Below are 19,944 nucleotides of genomic sequence, written 5' to 3' on the forward strand. Positions count from 1 at the left end.
TCTTAAGCCTGGCAAAATGTAAGCAAGCTCTTGTTCCACATTAAATTTAATTAGCCAAGCCATTCATTAAAATGACACCGTAAGATATGAAACCTGTCACTGAAATCACCTTTTGTCACTGAGGCTGATTTGGAAATGCATGTCCTGCCACACCAGCTACTAGCTTTGATGTGTCACAGCTGTGATACTGCAGCAAGGAAAAGCCATTTAAATAGAGGGGGAGCTCCAGAGGAGTCAGGCATTTTCCCCTAAGGATCTGAAACTTCTCAGCAGAGGCCATCCAGAGATACATACTGAATAAAAACGTCCTCATACTAAAATCTCATAACATGCCTGCAGGATCCCTGTAGCTGTAGCTAGAGGAAAAAGCTGTGCAGTGTTGAAACAATAAGGAGCATCCATCCAGATAAAGGAGGAATCCCATGTTATCTCTAACATCCATACACCTGCAAAACTGATAATGCTTATCCAGCAGTTTGTTTCCTGGGCACAGAGGTGGTTAATCAAAGTTACAGCATAAGACCTGTGGGGGAGGGAAAGTCATTTAATTAATGTGCCAGATATCCTTGCCAAAGCTTTTGCCAAGATTAGGTTCAGATTGCAAAGAAATCTCCAAGAGAAGGGTAATTCTCAACACCTGCGGGCACTTTTATTAGCTGCTTGCACAGAATAGAAAACCTTATGTTAAGGTATTTGTCTCCACTCTACCAAACTGACCTCACATGCTTTTATCTGGCCATAACCATAAGCAGATTTTAAAGCAGGCTGCAGAAGAGATTGCTAATGGGCAAGTGCTCTGTGGCAAATCCACTTGAATAAAGTAACCTGTGGATGGAAGCAATCATATAAAGCTGTTCAAAAGGGACGCCGTCAAAATTCACTGTCAAGGGTAGATTCAGGTGCATGGAGGAGGAAGAAAGTGAAAGACATCACTAGGATCTTTAACACATCCAGAAGAGGCATCCACCTAAAGCAGCATTATGCCAGACCCAGGTCCAGGCCACCAGGGCAGAACCTTGGCTGCCTCTAAATTTTTCCCCCTTGAAAAAACTTCAGCAGTGTTCTGGGGGGTTTTTGTTTGGTTGGTTGCTGTTTTGGGGGTGGTTTTGGTTTGTTTTTGGTTTTCTTTCCAGAGGCAGCAGATTCTACAGCACTCTGCAGAATGAGGTTCAAAAGTTGAATGCATAGCCACAATGCTTTTAAGGAAACAAAACCTCAGTAAACACCTGATGTGTTTAGAAACATATTACAATAAATCTAGGAAATTGTTATGTTTTGGTACTGCATAATGTAACTCCTCGTTAAAAGAGTGAATTGAAGGTTCGTTTATCTGTATTTTGTTGTGAAATAACTTGTTTGCATCTGAAATGAACAGTTACAACTGTCTAGTGGAGACTTGTGGAACTGTTACTCACCCTTGATCCAACAGTATGCACTTTTAGCATATATAAACACATACACATGTGCAACCCGATTTCCACAACCATTTGCAGTAGTGAAACATGAATTCTCAAATGTTCATCATTCCACGCACTTTAAACAGTCTCTCTTTAATCTGTTTTACCCATTTAAATAGTAGCTTTCAGGAGTTCAGAAAATTCCTACCTCTTTTCTAGTTAGAACAATAGCAAAAAGGCTCTGATTTCCATTTTGCTAACAGTAATGAAATAAAATTACTAGTAATTATAAAAAATATCAACATCCACGACTTTGGAAAATATAGTAAAACACAGATTTTTCAAGAAATAGTCTTGAAATGTTGCCCTGGTGTTATTGTTCTCTTTGCATTTTCTTGCTTCTCTCCTAGCTGCAACGGAACTCTTTTAAACAGAACGTTAATGACAACTCACAGCTCAGTAATTTCATGTCAGATTCTTCCTCTTCAGTTATGCTAACTAGCATCTTACTCTGCAACAGCCTAAGTCACTAAATGAGTGATGATGACAATGAATAAATGACCAGAAACATCAGGGAAGCTGCCGTAAATCTAAACCTTAACTCATCTGTCCTTCCATTTTTTTCCCAGGAAACATCACAAAAACAGTGAATCACCCTAAATATTGATTATCCTTTACATCAGGTAGGGTAATTTATGGCACTTGCCACTTACTGTGCTGGCAATGTTGCATGCTATAAAGAGCTGCATGAGGTAAGGAGACCAGAGCTGTGACAGAGCCCTGCCACTTGCCATCATTTGCAAGGGAATTGCAGAATCAAAGCCTGATGTCACGACCCTAAAATTCGGGAAGCAAAGCCCTCCCACAGCCTCTGAGAATACTGCAACTGATCTAATAGCTCACACACCAAAGTAACTCCTGAGCAAATCCATCAGTTCAGAGCTGATGTCGCTTCTTAACTTTCAGAAAGCTGAATATAGCCATAATTACAACTAACTTTGCACACTTTATACATTATAAATCTATAGCTATGATTAGCTTTTAGAAAACAGATAATCAAAAAAAAAAAAAAAAAAGCAAATGTATTAGGATATTCCTAAAGGTATTCATGCTTGTCCATGAAGATAAAATTGATATTAGGGCTTTTACACCGTAATTCCTAATTTTCTGAGTCGCAAGAAAAAGAGCAATCCAGCACTTTCTGTATATTGGTCCTCTCCGCACTCCAAATTCAAGGTGATGGCCTTCTCCTGACATTATGTTACGACTTACAATCATTTTAAACCTATCCCTAGGAATTTACTTTGAAAACAATTTGGAGTGTATATATGGAAGAGCCATCTTTTAGAAGACTGATCCTAATACTTAACCCACCTTTTTCAGTACAATAAAGATCAAAGGCAGCTGTGCAGATATCCTCGTTAGCATTGCTGATACAGGTTTATCTGGGTAATACCTAACTATTCAACTTGCTACGAACAAAGGAATAAGAAATGATGCAGACTTCTGTAAAACATAACACACTTGTGTTCTGCAGAATTTGCTCGGGCCCCAGCCCCACAGAGTGCATACATCAGAGTTTTACACCTGACTAGTTCCACCAGTTGAGAGAGGGTTACTCATGCATATCATGTTAAACGTGAAAATAAGTGCCTGTAGGATTTTAAGGAGCAACACAGGCACTGAAAAGACAGCATAATCTTGATGGGCAAATAACAAACATGTTCCTCCATGAAAAAAGACAGAAAGTGAGCCTGCCGTAATAGCTTCATCAGTGCAAATTTGGCAAACACAGCACCATGGCGCTGACTGCAATTTTTCCACTATAAGCCTGACCTGTAACTTATTAACCTACCACTAAAACAGTATTCACCTCATGTTCAGTTCTTCAAAATACTCAAAGGAAAAAGAAATTGGAATCAATTTTTATTCCTCTCCCCTGAAAAACGGGTAAGGCATGCCATATTTGTAAAATTTCATAAACACTAGAAAAGACTGTAAAAGAATCTATGATGTGTTCATACAGCACTCAGAATGGCTTTCACAATTTTTTGTCCACATTAATGTCATTAGACTGTAACTCTTCTCTGATATTGCATTGCTCTCAAACAAAAATAAACAAACCCTCCTGTAACACCAAAATTGCAAAGGTCCAAGACCAATGATAAACCTGCTTCTTCTTTATTTCCCTGGGTACTTGCCGCCTGCCCCATGGCTAACACTGTACTCCGTAACCCTTCTGGGTATTTCTGCAAACCCCACAATGCCACCAAAATGACTTCTAAATCTTTTTCTAGAGCCTGAGTTCATGAATGACTGTTAGTTTAGGAAGTATTAATGGGAGCCATTTCATCAAATACAAACATTGCTTTCTCTTTCATGGGATTGTGCAGAATTTAAGACAACCTAAAACTGAGCCCACGGTTGTTGTTTTTGCGTAGGTTTATCAGAGTCTGTCTAATTGAAGACAGGTCCATAAATAAAACATCAGGCCATTTTTTTCCCTGTTATTATCCTCATTAGGATAAGATTAGATCACACAAAGGTTATAGTATGTGAAAAATTGTGGAGCATTAGATTAGACCACTCTAACAGGAATAAAACCAGTACTCCCCAGATTCCTTCAGGAAACTCAGATGAGTGGCTCACTCAGAAATTTCCAAGCCACTGTCTAAATAACTTCTCTCCAGCTTCCATAAATAAGTATAAGTTTGTAATTTGCTGAAAGATTTTAGTGATTTCCTTCTCTTAGTTATTGCATAAAGCTCCTAACTAAAGCACTGCAACTTCTAGAGAAAGGAGCATAGGTCCCTGCAACCTTAGAAACACAAGATTATTTTTACTTTCTTTCATAAAAGGGTTTTTGTATCTTGATTCACCCTATCTCATTATTTACTTTTATTTTAAGGTCATTGAATTTTCAGGTTGCCCCTTGACAGTAGCAAAAGTCACCCGTAAGTTACCAATGCACACAGACTAACCAACCTATTATTTTTTCCCTGCTCTGAAAATTGTCTAGTTAATAGATAACCATTAAACTCAGAGATTCATAGCCTTTACTTTGGTGTTTTCTGTTTCTATTTCAGACCAGAGAAGACCTCGTTTGCCATAAAGCTTGCCTGATTTCTTCCAGCCGTATTAGCTGATTAAAAAAAGAAAGGACTTCTTACAGTCCTGGGCAGTACTCTGCAAGTCATCTTGAAGATCATAAAGGCTGTGGAGCTTTCTGGGAAGAATCTTTCTTTTGTTTTTATTTCTGCACTCCAAGCCATGTAATTAATACTGCACAAGCACAGATACGTGTAACTCTTACAAGTGACTATTTATCAGAATTGATGCCAAAAATGCAACCTATTGTGATTTGTGTTTTTAAGCTGCATAGCAGAGACTGATCAGCATTGCATCAGCAGTCTAGAGGCAAACTCCTGTGCTTATACAGGCAAATTACAGGTCTGGATGAACACCAAGAGCAAGCTCTTCATTCCTTCAGCATTTTCTGTACTGCCAGGTCTGGTTCTATAAAATATGACCTTCAAATGGAGGAGGGTCCTAATCCTAATTCTGAGTTACATGTGCCTAATTTCAAAGCTTTATGCTTGGGCACTAGCCACAGTGAGACAGATACTGCGTGTTGCTCACTCTTCCTCCTTTTCACACACTTTTCTTGCCAAGGTGCAGTTGTAGAAAACAGCTTTAGAAAGCAGTAGTTTGAGATACTGTATACCTGTTTCCCCCAGTAAAGCACAGCCACACAGACATTTCAAAGAGTGTAATTTCTTTTTGTCTTTCCTCTTCTTAGAAATGATGGTTTATAATGGGTTAAAAATCTGCTGCTAAGCACTGGCCATTTTAAGGTGTATTCTTCTCCCCTGCTGATTTGCCCTCTGACCTTCTGGGGGCCAGGGCGGCTGCAGACTTCATTTTTACTCTATTTCCTGGTCTCTCTCCTGGCTGTGCATTCAATGTTTCCACAGCAGATTAATGACAGCTAATAATATCTGATATATCTGGACATTGCCACATAATGAGTTGCAGTCCCACTGGGTGCCCAAAGTGTCACTACTAACAAATTCACCAGAGCTGCACATAATTAGCATGTAAAGGGAGTGATCATGCAGTAAATCTGGAGGGGAAGATGGATAGCTCATGAGGAGAAAATACAAGGAAAAAATACTGTTCTTAACACTCATTGGTAAATGTATGTTTCTTGCCATGAATATTTTCTTGATAACAAACTGTGGACAGGTTACCTTTACAGTAACATTATTCCTTCCACGGCTGATAGGCAGAATTTCATTATGCCACTGCTAATGTTACAATATTTCTGCAAAATGTCACCATATGTAAATTAGAAGAGGTTAGGGTTTCCATCTTAGTTTTCTTTCAGGATGCACTGTCCCTTTCTGCTATGGCCTAATCCCCCCTCTTACTAGTTTACAGACATACTAACATTGACTCAACCCTGCAAAATAAAATCGGCACTGGAGGAAGGCTCTTACTTCTCCAATAGCTAAATATGAATGAAGAAACTCAGGACATGACAGAGGGAGCAAAGATACGAGAGTAGAAATTAGCTTACTTGATGAGGTTTTACCCGAAGTATAACCTTCCTTGACACATTAGAAAATACCCAATAAAGAAAAATGGGATGCACAGACAGTGTGAGTTACCTGACCTGACCTGAACACAGGTCTCCACCTTGTGACCACCTGGCTGCCCATCACAAGCTAAGTGCTGCCTGCAGTCTGGATCTGTGCAGGCAAAGAGGCTTTCCCAGGAGAAGGAGGTTGACAAGGAGTAGATGAATTATCCTGATGGGCTGCATTCAGCCTGAAGAGCCCTAAACAAGGCAGCTCTGCTCTAGTTTAAGTCATTCATTCCTCCTCATTAGAAACCATTGCTCACCAATGCTAAAGACTTCATTTGGTTTGAGGTTGTGTCACTTACACGCTTTTTGCTGCTTTGACATCTGGGTGGGAACACTTGTATTTATGTGACTCCAGCTCTGAGGTTTATTTGGGCAATTGGCCAAAACATGGTTAATTCAAAGTGTAAGGGCTTTTTTGAAATTATTATTATTATTATTATTATTATTATTATTATTATTTTGCTGAACAGAGAGGCCTTTGGCCCTGAAGGCTTCAAGCCTTTAAACTGTTCTTCATAAGGCACTTCAGTCATTTGGGGGGGGAGTTAACAAGGAAGCCTCACTTCAAGAAACAAACCCAAATTCCAACAAATAAACAAAAAATTATCTACAACACATACACTTTCCCATGATAAATAATTATTTAGAGATGTGAAAAATTCATAAGGGCTTATTCTGTTCTCTGTAGCTGCCTTCTGCAGAGAGCGAGCTTGGCCAGGAGAGCCTTGTGATCCTCAGGCTAAGCAAGCCTGAGGCTGACTCAGAACCCATTTTATATTGAAGGCAGAAATTGCACAGAGCTCAGGTACCAGCTCCTGTTTGAGATGCTGATGAGCACTATCAATAACACTCAGCACTGTAAGTGTGAACTGCTACTCAGCAGTACAGGGAAGCACCCTGGAAATTACTGTAGCTGCTCCTGTCCACTACTGCATTCCTGTTTCTGTCATTAGCTAAGTGGTCATGAGCCTCACAGATTAGCTCATAAACTCTGAAAATTTCTGTATTCACAGCTCATACTGAATTTCATGCTGACTCGTGTTCTGTTGGAGAATCACCTTTTAGAGCCATGCGACTTAGCTTTTATCTTTTTTTTTAAAAAAAAAGAAAGTTTCCAAACTGAATGTTGCACAGAGAAGTATAAACCACAGAGGCTTAAAACCAGCACAGTTAATTAAGAAGTGAGCATGTCTTTTAAAAGTCCCTCCGCTTTTGCACCTTAGAAAGGGCAATCCTACTGGTTTGGGTTTTTTTGAGGGAGGGAGGGGAGGAAAACCAACCCAGACATTAAAAATCATTAAACTCTTCCTGACAAATAACAACTTTAATTTTGAACCCCTTGTTTTACTGCCTTCTCTCTGCAATCCATATGGTAACTCTCAGCACAATTACTCATTTCAAGATTCACCTTTTCACATAATTTCCTTGTATACAAAAAGGTCCAAATGAAAACAAAAACAAAAACCAAACAACAGGAAGGCTTATATTGTTTATCTTGTTTTTGATGAAAGAGCAAAGCTCACACACTATCCAGCTCCCACAGGGGCCTTTTTTTATGCAATCTTAATGATAATTAACTGACAGTGATTGATGACCAGTACTGAGGTAATAGAAGATATAACTCCACCAGTCTATCCAATTCACTTTTCTATTTTTTTATAAGTTCTTGTTTATTTCTGAATATTATCAAATCAATTATTTGTCCAATTTGAATTTCACATTTAAAGATCATCGGAAACACATTTGCCCAGTTGTTCTATCACCTTGCTGACTGGGATTTCATATCCTCAAATTTCATTCTGTGTCAAGTTTCGGGAAGGCAACTACTTTTGCATTAGAAATACAAGAAAACACTCACATTTCCATATGATTTGTAGGTAAAAGTATTTCTACTGGAAAACAGGCCCCAGAGCACTAAGGCCATACAGAATTTTTTGATATGTCCACATGGAATTTTGTTGAAGGGAACATGAGTCTTTTTTAGCTTAATTTCAAAATATTGTTGTTAGCATTGTAGACATCTCCAGGGGTATTTTTTATATGCACTGAACTGTTTTATTACAAAATCACCTTTGCTGAAAAACTCCCAGTCTCACATCCAACTTTGGTCTTGTTGAATCTCACAGCATCTCATACATTGTCCAGAATGGCTACATGAAATGACTACATTTTATGCTTTATTCTTCAAATCTACAGTTCTAAATAATTGTTGGCATTGTGCTGGTTGTGTCAGCCTTAAAATTTTGTATATATATCAACTGTTTTAAAAGCTTTTTGAAGAGGTCTATTGCTTTACCAGGAAAATGGTCCAATTTGAAATGTGTATGTTACACAGAAGACCTCATGTGTTAAATTTCTTCATCTGACAGGTGAATTCTCTCCAGTATTTTATCACTTGTTACATTTAAATGATACTATTTTAACTGCTTTTCTGAAAGACTCTTTCTTTCTTTTATTGGTTGAAAGAAGAATAAGTTCTTTTTAGACATGCAGTGTTCCCTTAACAGCTTCACTGCCCTTTCAGTGTGTCATTACATATAACAAAATGTACACACAATGCATCCCTTGGGAGCTGAAGCTTACCACGGTGCAGTACTTTCAAAGTGAGTGTTTTATACCATTTGGCACCCTGAGGATGTGTGAGGTGACACCACTGATCTCTCAGGAGAGACATTCCTGATTTCTTACAGGTCTCGCTGATGAAGAAATTAGTCACTAATTATATTTTGTAAATTCTAGCAGCCTTTTCTTTCCCTTGCCCACCCCCTCACCCCCCCATAAGACAGAGAATGTGGTAAAACTGCATCTGCCTGGGCCTCAAAGCATGTTCAGGTTTTGCCTACCTTTATGCCCTCCTTGATGAGAGCAACAAAGGAGGATCCTTCACCAAGTCAGATGCTGCTAAGCCCCAACTACTAGGTAAGACTCCCATGGAGGTCTATCAACAAGTCTCAATCATCCATACAGGTTATTGCTCAGGGACAAGGGACATCACTTTCCACCCAGAGGCTGCCTGCTGCCACTGAAGCATCTTTTTCCAATACAATCAGTGATCATTTGGCACACAGGGGACTTCCAGAGTTATGGCCGATAAACCCTCCCCACTATGAGAACAACAGAAAGTGGCCATGAATCATGCATTTTCAAGCACTAGAGAAGATGGGCGACGCATAAATACCTCCTTACTTAAATGATTTCCGAGGAATGCTTTCCTTAAGGATAGGCTGGGAAATGCTGGTCTGTGTGCAAAACAACATACCCCTGCCTCCCACAGGAATGACATGGTCCCACTGCTTCACAGACAACTACAAATGGAAATAAAACAATTGCAAGAAAACTGAAGGTGATCTTTTTTGTCTTCAACTGAAGGAACAAAGCAGCAACAACAAATATTTTGTGTCAGAAGAAGCCTTCCAAGTGATCTGAAATTAAATGCCTCCTCACATACTGCAAATAAAGCAGAGGACGTGATGCACGGAAGTTGTGACACAGGAGCTGGGAAAGGCATTTTTATCTCTCACCCTACTAACTGGCACCTGGATGCAAATTCATCTTCTTGCTGAATGAGTTTGAACCAAATGCCCCCTGCCCTCCTCAGGATTGCCCTGCCTGGCCACCGGGCAATCATGTATTTCTGTCTCTGTGTACAAGGTCAAGGGAAGGGAGAGCATTCTTAATTTCTTCTATGGAAGCACTGCCATGCATTGCCATGGAGAGCACAGCAGCCAGTCATTTGCAGTCCTGTCTTGCCACTGGGCCAAATTCAACTTTTTTAAAGAATCAGAAGCAGCACTAATAGGAGAGGCTGAAGGACTCTGCACCACTTCCCTCAAGTTAAAATACAGCAATTCTGACATTCTCAGGGTAAACGGGTGACTTGACTTGAAAACCCATCAGGTAAAGGTAGGAAAGGAACTGAGTTCTTCCAAGTCCTAACCTCTATGATGCTGGAAAGGTTGAGAGGCCAGGGCAGCTTCACCCTCTGCATTACCAAAGTTTAGTCTTAATTTCTTTCATCAGAGAAAATTACTCATGAGCATGTGTTACTCATGAATGTAACACAAATCAGTGCTTTTCAGTAGGCTTGCTTCTAACCTTATGTACACGCATCTATCATATCTGTACAAGTAATATCAGGAATATATAGTAATGAAAATAATCATCTGATTATAAATCATCTGGTATCTGAAACAACCGTAGGTATCTTCGTGACAAGCAGGAATTATACATTGCATACAAGACTTACTGAGATAATGATAATTTTATATTCTATGGTGCTTGCTGTGTGCAAAATAACACCCGAGATCATTTAAGTTCTAACGCCACAGTGTAAAAGACATCCTTAATTTTATGCTGGTGGCCCACTATAAAACAAAATAATAGCTAGACTGACCTTCCAGGTGCCCTGTTTTGGGCTATCGCTTGCTTTCAGCAAGGCACAGCTACAGATTTGTGAACTTCTCCTGCTGATGGAACCACCTTTGTGTTTTGATACTTCTGCTGCTTCCAGTGGAGTCAGTTGCCAAAGTGCTTCTTAGCTGGAGACTGGATTTACAAAAGACTTTGATCAAAATACCTTTGGTGGGCTTCAGGACAGAATCTAATTTACCTATACAAATAGTGATTCTGCTGCAAAATCTAGATACCATCCTATACCACAGAATTATGGCTGCTCTCTTTACTGTCTAAATCAAGCTTTTGCTTTTCTGTTCAATTCTTAGGTCTACAGAGCGAGGAAAGATGAAAGAGAAAGGACTTAATCTCATTGTCTCTTGTATGTTGTTAATTTAGAGGAATATGTTTGAAAGTAGAAGCAGGCAGCAAAATACACTGGAAGCAACAGCCTCCACATGCACTGAAGAACAATGTGAAAATGATAGCAGTAAGTTATATACTCTAGTCCCTAGGCTTAGACTTCCATGTCTGAAGATTTGGACCAGGCCTGTTCTCCTGGTTCCTGTTGCATCTGCATTCCACACAAGCGATGGAAATCCAACATGCCAGCTACACATAAGCTGGAGGAGACCAAGAACTTTGTAGTGACCCCCTGTTTGATTTCAGGAACTGAGGTTTTACAGATAAAAAGTAGGGGAATATATTCCTCCACCTACATGTACTTCCATGTGGTTCCATGAAAATGAAATGTTCCAGAAAAATTAACAACATAGTAACACCATATCACTGTCTCTGGAAGGTTTCTTTTCAAACCAGAAGTATTTCTCTAAAAATATTTCCTCCTCTTCAAATTTTAAATACACCTGGAAAAGTGCTTTCCCATTGGAACCAGGATGCTCACAGGATCATACAAATGTTTGCTCCAATTAATGGGAACGGAGTTTATTTCTAGAGAAAGGTCTACCTCCCTTTGGCCCACTGAGTTTCAGATGAGGTTTTCTAATGCAGCTTGAGGGCTGTTATCAGGCAAGCAACCAGCCTCTTTCAGAGTGGACAAATTAACTGATTAAAAGCCCTGCTAGTGTCATGACTCCATATACACAATTCTATTCTTATGGGGTATACTGCTTGCCAAAATAATATCTAGTTAGGTCCAGATGTTCAGGCTTCCCTGTTTTACCCATTTGTACAGGCACCCATTAATTCTGAGCCAATGTTACCCTGCCAACACGTTATATAGGGGGACTGGAAGAATGGAAAACAGCCTCTACTAAACTTGGTGATTCATCTAAACAAGTTTTGTTTCAGTAAAGCAAAATTTGTACCAGTCTGCTTCCCAATTACCTCAGACAAATCTGCAATGATTTGTAATTACATTATTATTTTAAATTAATCTATCTGTGAATTACAGTTGCCTTTTGTTTATTCACTTGTTTAGACTGGTCTACAAAAATGAGCAAAGCGTTCAGCCATTTATAATAAAAGCAAAATGACTAAAAAGACCTACATTTTTTTTTACATTTGCATTAATGAGTTCATCCAAAAATATATATGCAATAATATATGAAATTAAGTTATAAATGTAGGGATGTGCTCTGAATCACCATGAAAATCTGCATGCAAATGCATAATAATCACAAATCTACATTATTACAATATTAAAAAATACCTACAATTAAATTATCATGTGGAAATAATCATAATGTTATTGGAAACTCAATTATTGTGGCAACCCTTGTCGGGGAATTAGCAGGCTATGGCAAAGGCAAGTCAGACCTGAATTCATCAAATATATATTATCACAATATTACATGTTCACTTCGATTCCATGCAAAGACAAACATCCTCACTCACTAGTATCTGCTCAATGCATTTGTATTATTCATGAACAACTCTGTGATCTATTATACATACAAAACTGATTGTATGCTGCTTGCCGGAGGCTACAATGCAGAGACACAGAATTAATTTTATTATATACACATGCATGATAATTGTGTAGAATTCGGTCAAATATCAAACTCTGCTCCTGTGCTCCATTATTTTACTTTCCAAAAAGAGGTCTAAGGTCAGCAGCAATTTCTCTTTGGCGACACTGAAACTCTTTGTCATTTAGAGTAGAAAGTTCCTGGGTACTAATGAGCCTGGAGCTGTGATGAATGGTCACACATTCCCTTTCCTTTCCAACCCCCACCCATCAAAGGGAAAATGTAACTTTTATTGAGATTCTCAAGAATTCCATGCCTCTCTTGCACACAGAAGTCACTTTGGGCTGTGGACTTAGAGACTTGATTTGTCAGAGATGGAGACAACTTTTTTGTTTGTTTTGGAGACTTGTCTAAAACTGTGCGAGAAGATGTTCAATACAATTAAGGAAACTTGTTTGCAGCAGTAGTTTTGTTCCTGTAGGAACTGCTGTTATTTTCAAGGTGTTTAAGTAAACCCTCCAGAAGTGTTTTCACAGGGCCTTCTTCCTTGCTACAAATTTTCATTAAAAGCAAACAACTCCCACTTTCTTCAATAGCACAAGGGACTGATAGGAAAGCCTTTTTCTTCTTCTCCCAAATCTTCCAAAGGTTTTGCCAATAAGACAAAGATTAGCACCATCCAAGACATTTGGATGTTTGTAATGTTTGAAGACACAGGGAGATAGAAATGCATCAAACCTGAGATGGGACTTGAATAACGTGCACCACCACAAAGTCCTGGTCCAGGTTCAAATGTCATTGAAATTCAGTAGGACACCTGACTTCAACGTGTTTCAGTTTAGACAAAGTCCAGGTCTAGGGGAGTAAGCAGTATGTGCAACTTCTGCCAAAAGTTGACTACTGTCATTCAGCTTCAGAGATGGGTATCAACTCCCATCTACTGTAGTTACACAATCCCTTTAGCACGCATCTAGCCCAATGATCCTTGTTTCAGGAATGAGAAAAAGAAAAAGGTCATCTTTAATTGAGAAAAAAAAAACCAACAACAACCTGTCCAGTGTGCCGTTCTCCACGCTGCATTAAAAACCAAACCCTGAAACATCTTTCTTTGTAGTTCTGTTCACTCCCCCTCTCCATCTACCATCCAGGCTTTTGGCTATCACACTCATCTGATTCTATGAGCTTTAAAACTGAGGAATACTTACTCCTTGCCTGGCACACCAGGAGCAGGGTCTCATTCAAGCACATCCCAAACCTGCTCTTGCAGTACCACGCTGCTTTCAACAGTCATAAGCAAAAGGTGCACTCCAATGCATTTATATTCTAGATTCATAACATTTACAGAAACAAACTGTAACAAGGACTCTAAAGGGTCTCTCTAAGTCTGATCATGAGCTAGGGGAGATTTAAACCTCCTCATCTTTAAATTTATCTTTTGTATGCTTATGTCATGCCCAGAGTCTATAATTTTCATAGCTCTGAGAACAGTGCAGGGTGATCCACATTTAATAGTGTATGGCTCGCAAGTTTACCACAATATCATAAATATACTATAAATTGATAAAATCATCACTGTCCTAATTAAGGAACATGATGGACAGAGAAGAAAATATCAGGAAGGAGGAAGTGAACAAATCCCCCACATAACATGTGGCTCCATCATAAGAGGTAACAAGTAAACATGTTAAGCTGGATGTTTATCTTGGTTGACTCATAGCCATCAACAACAGAAACAGCAAAAAAACAGCTCTGACCAGTCTCCAGGGCAGTAGTTGAGCCAAATGAAATGCTGAAGGTGCTGAAGAATAGCTCTAGCATTAAAGATCATCTCAGTAATCCACTGTACTACTTAATTGTTTATAACTCCATTCTGTTCTTAAAGATTTGTGGTTTTAGGTAGGCATAAGCTACATCTTTTTTGGTGAAAGCAACAACTCCATGAGAGACAGCAGCTTTTAAACATTTCACTCCTCCATGGTAAACCCATGGTCATTTCCTGCCATTTCAGGCTGGCTAGGAAGTTAGGTGAGCAGCAGGACCTTAAAGCTCAGGCAGCATCTTTTAACTTCAACTTTTGCTGTAAAAGTATGTAACATAAGCTGCCAGGTCACAGAGAAAGCTCTGGAAGGCAGCAAGATAATGGGGACAAGGGCCTCACCCAAACTACTTATTTTTTCATCATTACTTAAGACCTGTGAGTTCTTATGTACATATATGAAATTTCAGTAATTCAAGCTTGTACCTCTCGCTAGCACTAAACTCATGCAGTTTGAGTTCAGATAAATATACAGATTTTAAGAAATTTAGTTGAACCTCATCCATATTACTAAACCTCTAACCACATGAGGAGAGCAAAGAATTTGAGAGCACACACTTTATTAAACCTGAGATTGTTGCTGTATCTGGTATGCCTGAACACACCTCCATGGGTTACCCATGGCATCCTGGCACCTTCCCACTGGCCTTCAACTGCTAAAACATACAAGGAAAAAAACACACCTGCTAAGCCACATTTTCCAAGCTTGTAAAATAAACTAATTTAAAAATTGTGTAGCTTTCAACTGGTTTGCCCAACTCCAGTTATTAGTAGCCACACTAGAACCACCAGCTAAACAGCAAATTGTTGTAAAGACCGATGTTACTTCCTCAGTTAACATTTATTTTGCATGTATCCATAAAAGCGCTACAAGGAAAGAGCATGCACACACACAACAAGTCCTGGCTTCATTTTCCTGCCAGCTATCAGACAGCATTGCTTATGCACAAATCTTTTGGCATTTAATATTCACAGTGCAGAAGCATCTGCTGATCCCAGATAGGATGTAGAAATTTTATGAGAGGTGTTGTACAAAACAAAGATTGTCACAGTTCTGCCACAAAGCACTTACAGTTGCACAGGTTGACAACTCAACTATTGCTGCACTGTATATCATGTGAGAAGTACTTTTTAATATTATTCTAGTTACCCTTAAATGCAAATATGACACTACAGGTAGCTCTATGCAGTAATGGAGGGTGTTCCACTTCTTGCAACAAATGCAGGACAATACTTAGCAGCTACTGAGGCAAAACAGCTACTTTGTCTTAGCAGATTTTATATATATATATAGCTATACATATATGTTTGTGCATATATTTTATTTCAGTGGAAAATTCAATGACATGATAGTATTAGAATTATCTGCTAAATTAGATTCAGCTTGACTTTTTCGAACAAAAAGTTGGCCAAAATTAATAAAACTATATATTTTTACTGCCTTCCTAATGGGAAAAATTTGACATTTGATTTCAAAATTAAGTAATATTTTTGAGATGTGTCTCTTCTCCAACACTTCTTTCCCCAAGAGAGTGGACGTAATAGCGGTTTGCTTGCATTTGGTTTAACACAACACTTGCTCTCATTCTTAACAAATGACAAAAAGGCTTTTCTAGTTCATGAAGTAATAAAAAAAAAAAAAAGAAAAAAAAATCAAATATTTGCATAGCCTTATTGGCCATGATCAACCTTCCTTCTTGGGAGGCATATTAAGACAGAAGAAGTTACCTTTGAGGTGAGTTTAGTATTTAAGCATTCTTTGGGAAACCTGCATTGCTGCCAGAGAACAGCTTTCCCAAGGCTAAGCAGAGAGATGCATGGGATCAAAGCTCTGGAGTAATGTCTCCCTGTCACATGCGATCCCCAGCTCTCTTCTGCAGCCCACTAAAGGCCCCTGGCAACCTGAATCCCCCAAATGAGGCAGTAGAGGATGCTTCTTCAAATATCTCCTTGATGCCAAGGATGTTTCTATGGTAATTCTGCATTCGAAGTTACAGGCTTGTGCTGTGTGAGAGGCTACACCAGGGCCCAAGGAGATGAATGAACCTATCTAAGGTTGTGCATACCCAGGGGGCTTCCATAATTTTGGGTGCACAGAAATACAAAGACAGAATAATGACAATGTTGTGCTGCACTTCAATTGTTGAATTACTTCAATACCTTGCTCACAGATGTGTGCATGTGAATCTAATCAACCAAACTCCTTGCAGATAGCAGAGATTATTTTGAGAGATTATTCCTGCTTCTGCTACAGAAAAAGAAGCACTAGTCTTTCACAGCCTCTTGTATACAGGGAGGTGCGTGTGCGTGTGTACACGAACACCCCCCCATACACATAAAAAAAAGCTGAGGATAAAAAGTTTCCTATATATATTGCACATTATTCTCAGAAAGCTATGGCCTCTAATAACAGACTCACTTTTTTATGCAGAGCATACCAAATACCTGTTTGATTGTTAATCTGCCTAAACATTGATAATAAAAACACAACAGGGGAAAAGGAAAGGTGGCATGATCAGAAATAAATATCTGAAAAAAAGAAGAGATTTTTCCATATCACTTTAAATCCTAGAAAAGGAAGCTTTTCAGTCTTGTCTCTTCTTGAATCATTTTTCACTTCAGATCCTATTCAACTATTCAATCTGCTGTTCAATAACAGGGGTTTACATTGCCTTTAATCGCATACAAAAAAGTTGCATCTTTTTCCTTTCATTTTCCCAGTGTGTTTGTTGCATACTGACATCAAATTCCCTGCAGGCATCCTAACCTTGCAATTGGAGAAACAGTGCTCTAGGGTTTTCCACGTGTCTAATACACCTGGATAAAAAGTGTTAATTGTCACCAACTTCCATTAAATGACAACAGTAAGGCACAAAATATGCTTGATTTGCAGACACTAGTGCCACTGGGAGTTAGCAGAAGACTAGTAATTGTGCAGACCTCAAACATTCCCCTGGCACTGCCAGTCTGGGTTTCCAATGCAACACCAGATTACAAAGCCTTTGTTTTTAGCTTGTTTTCCTGCAGAAATAAGGTTTAGGCAGTTGCACCGTCTCCCCATGCATGTGTCTGACTGTCCTTCAGTCAATACTGCCTTCCCACAATAATTTCTGGTCAACCGGAATTAATTTTATAGGAAGGAAGAGGTTGCAAAAGTACAGTGGCATTAGCAGTTTTGTGATAAAGTAGGTAGATATAATCAAGCCTGTGGTTAAGTGTTTCAAGCATCCAGGCTTTCTAGATTCAGGTATTCTTGCAGACAAATGAACCACAATTTTGCTCAAGTTTTGTTAGCACTGAAAGTAGAGGGAAGATATGCCATATCACATGTTCAGCAGGCAACAACTCTTGCATCGGACCATCTTTACAGATCAGGTGTCAGACTCGGTTCCCAGTTTGTGGGGTTTTTTTCTATTTACAAGCCTGTATGCCAAAAATCCTATTTCAGCTTGAGGCTTTGACTGCGTCAGGAGTCAGCTTCTTGCACAGGTACAATCTTGCTCCACTTTCCTCCAGATAAATTCAGGGGCCAACACTTTACCTTCCCCTTTCTTCTTGCTCTGCTGCTGCCGTTTCCTCACTACTCTCAGCACACATGGGCACGTACTCTTGGGTACGAGGACACCACCCCTATAGCATGCAAGCTTAATGATGGCTCTGGTGGCATTACAAAGCTCATTTCTGCATGCAGCAACACGATTATGGCGAAGGTGAGGGCGAGGTTGAGCGAATGTGTTTCAACACTTCTTTCTTGGTATTTATTACTGTGCCGTAGCATTCCTGCAATCTGGCCTGCTGCTGCTCCAGCTGCTTATGCAAGCTCCTGATTGAGCGCAACAGCAAAAGCCGTCGGTACATAGCTAGCTGGAGACGGTACTTCTCCTTTTCCTCCTTTTTCTTATTTTCTAAGGTCTCCATTACTTTTGCAGTCTTTGCCCAAATCACCCGGCCCAGACTGCAAGGGGCTGTACCGCCCTTGGCGCCGCTCCCTGCATGCTGCATGTGGCAGCCCCTGGGGTCAGTCCCGGGCAGGACAGTGAGAGTCTGCAGGGTCTCACTGGCCCTGCTGGGCACCTTTGGGACCTGCAGCACCTCTGAATTCAGGTCACCATTGCAGCAGGGGCTTCTGGAGCACAGGGAGGCAATGCCCACCAGCTGCTGGTTACAGACCGTTGCAGGGTATGACGAGTCACCTAACAATGCATTTACAGCTGCTGGATGATGCTCAGCCAACTCAGAGGCTGTCTTCTGTGCCTGGCCACTGCTAACCACCTCTGGGCCAGTCAGGGCTTTTGTCTGGGCCAGAGCATTGCTGGAAAGGGTGGACAGTTTTTCTGGCACTGCTGAGCTCCCCTTGTCTTCGTTAAGGCTGGCTAAGGAAGGGCTGGCAGAACAACCAGGGGATGCCACTACAGCATCACGATTCAGAAATGGGTCTTCATTATCGCTGTTATTTTGGATGTCCTCTTCATCTCTTGGTATTACACCTACTGTCTCAGCCATTTATTGCATGAGCTACAGAAACTTTCTGTGGACAAAGTGGAAGCAAGAGGATTTCATTTCCACATACACACACAGAGAAGACCAGTGCAGAGTGACATTTGAAGAAAGAACCTCTCTTTATATTTAAGCAATGGACCTATTACATTTCTAATAAAGCACAACCCTTGGGTCACTTCAGGCCATTTCTTGTGATTTGCATTAGATGTTCTTCGAGACACAACATTAATCCAATAATAATTAAAATGATATACTGTACTATTAACATTCTCAAATCTTTAAAGGCAAGTGATCTATCCCTGCAGCACTGGCTGTGCTGACTAATTAAACAGAATACAGTTGTAAATGGGCATTGTAAGCACTTCTCCCGTTTAAGAACACAGCTGTAACAAGTGTAGTTTGTAGAGACGGGTAAGTTATCAGGATTGATCAGCTTTAAAGGGAGGTGGATGTACCACAAACAGCAGGTTGCATTTAAATGCCCTCTCCAAGATTAATCTGTTTGCTAGCAGTTTGCTTACAAGGTTGCTTCTCCCCCTCCTATTAATTCTAACAGTAAAGCTATATTAGCACCACACTAGCCATAGACAGGAAAAAGAAACCAAACACTTACCGAGGTTACTGGGGGAAAAGAAAAGAGTTACAGTGCACTGTGTCTGTGTATCATGTTTTCCTGAATGTGAGTCAGCACAATCTGGAACAGAAACATCACGGTGCCAGAGCAGGAGCAGCAACAGCATTATGCTGTTCCACCCAGCAACAACACAGTCAGTCCCAATCACAGAGGAGTGCAAGGCTGGTTTCTCCCCCACCCCCCTGCCACCCCCAAAACGGATATTCCTCCCTGGCATCCAGATTTTATGTCATCTTTGAGCACCAAAATGAAAATCAGGGTTGGATAATATTTCTTTTCCCACCTCAAAAACAAACATACCTGATTCACTTATTCTACAGGGGGACAATACCTACAGCCCTTCCCATCCGGCCAGTCAGCCAGGAGGTAACCCAGCACCAAAAAGAGGGTGAAGCATTCTTGACTCCAATGTACACATTTTCCTTCAGAGAAAATAAGCTTAGATAAACTTCAGATGTATGAACAAGTTAAACCCAAAAATGAAGGAAGCATTCAGCACCAACTGAATGTGAAACATAAAGGCAGATAGAGGCTGTAGATTTAAGTGTTTAATGTACACACTTGTTTAATTATGCTGGCCTAAACTTTAAGCTCTACATCCAACTCAGGTATCCCATAGAACAATA

General features: G+C 39.9%; 1 protein-coding gene across 1 annotated transcript; it reads right to left on the reverse strand.

The window, feature by feature from the left end:
* Positions 1–17,758: 17,758 nt before the first annotated feature.
* Positions 17,759–18,687, reverse strand: LOC119144526 (UPF0500 protein C1orf216 homolog). Its single transcript, XM_037380026.1, has one exon. The coding sequence runs from the start codon at positions 18,685–18,687 to the stop codon at positions 17,884–17,886; it is 804 nt and encodes a 267-aa protein (XP_037235923.1). The 3' UTR covers positions 17,759–17,883.
* Positions 18,688–19,944: the final 1,257 nt, after the last annotated feature.

Source organism: Falco rusticolus, chromosome 3, assembly GCF_015220075.1.
Source record: "Falco rusticolus isolate bFalRus1 chromosome 3, bFalRus1.pri, whole genome shotgun sequence".
In the NCBI taxonomy this organism is placed as follows: domain Eukaryota; kingdom Metazoa; phylum Chordata; class Aves; order Falconiformes; family Falconidae; genus Falco; species Falco rusticolus.

Excerpts from the sequence above, each read along its gene's own strand:
- LOC119144526 (XM_037380026.1), bottom strand. The coding sequence starts at position 18,687 with ATGGCTGAGACAGTAGGTGTAATACCAAGAGATGAAGAGGACATCCAA.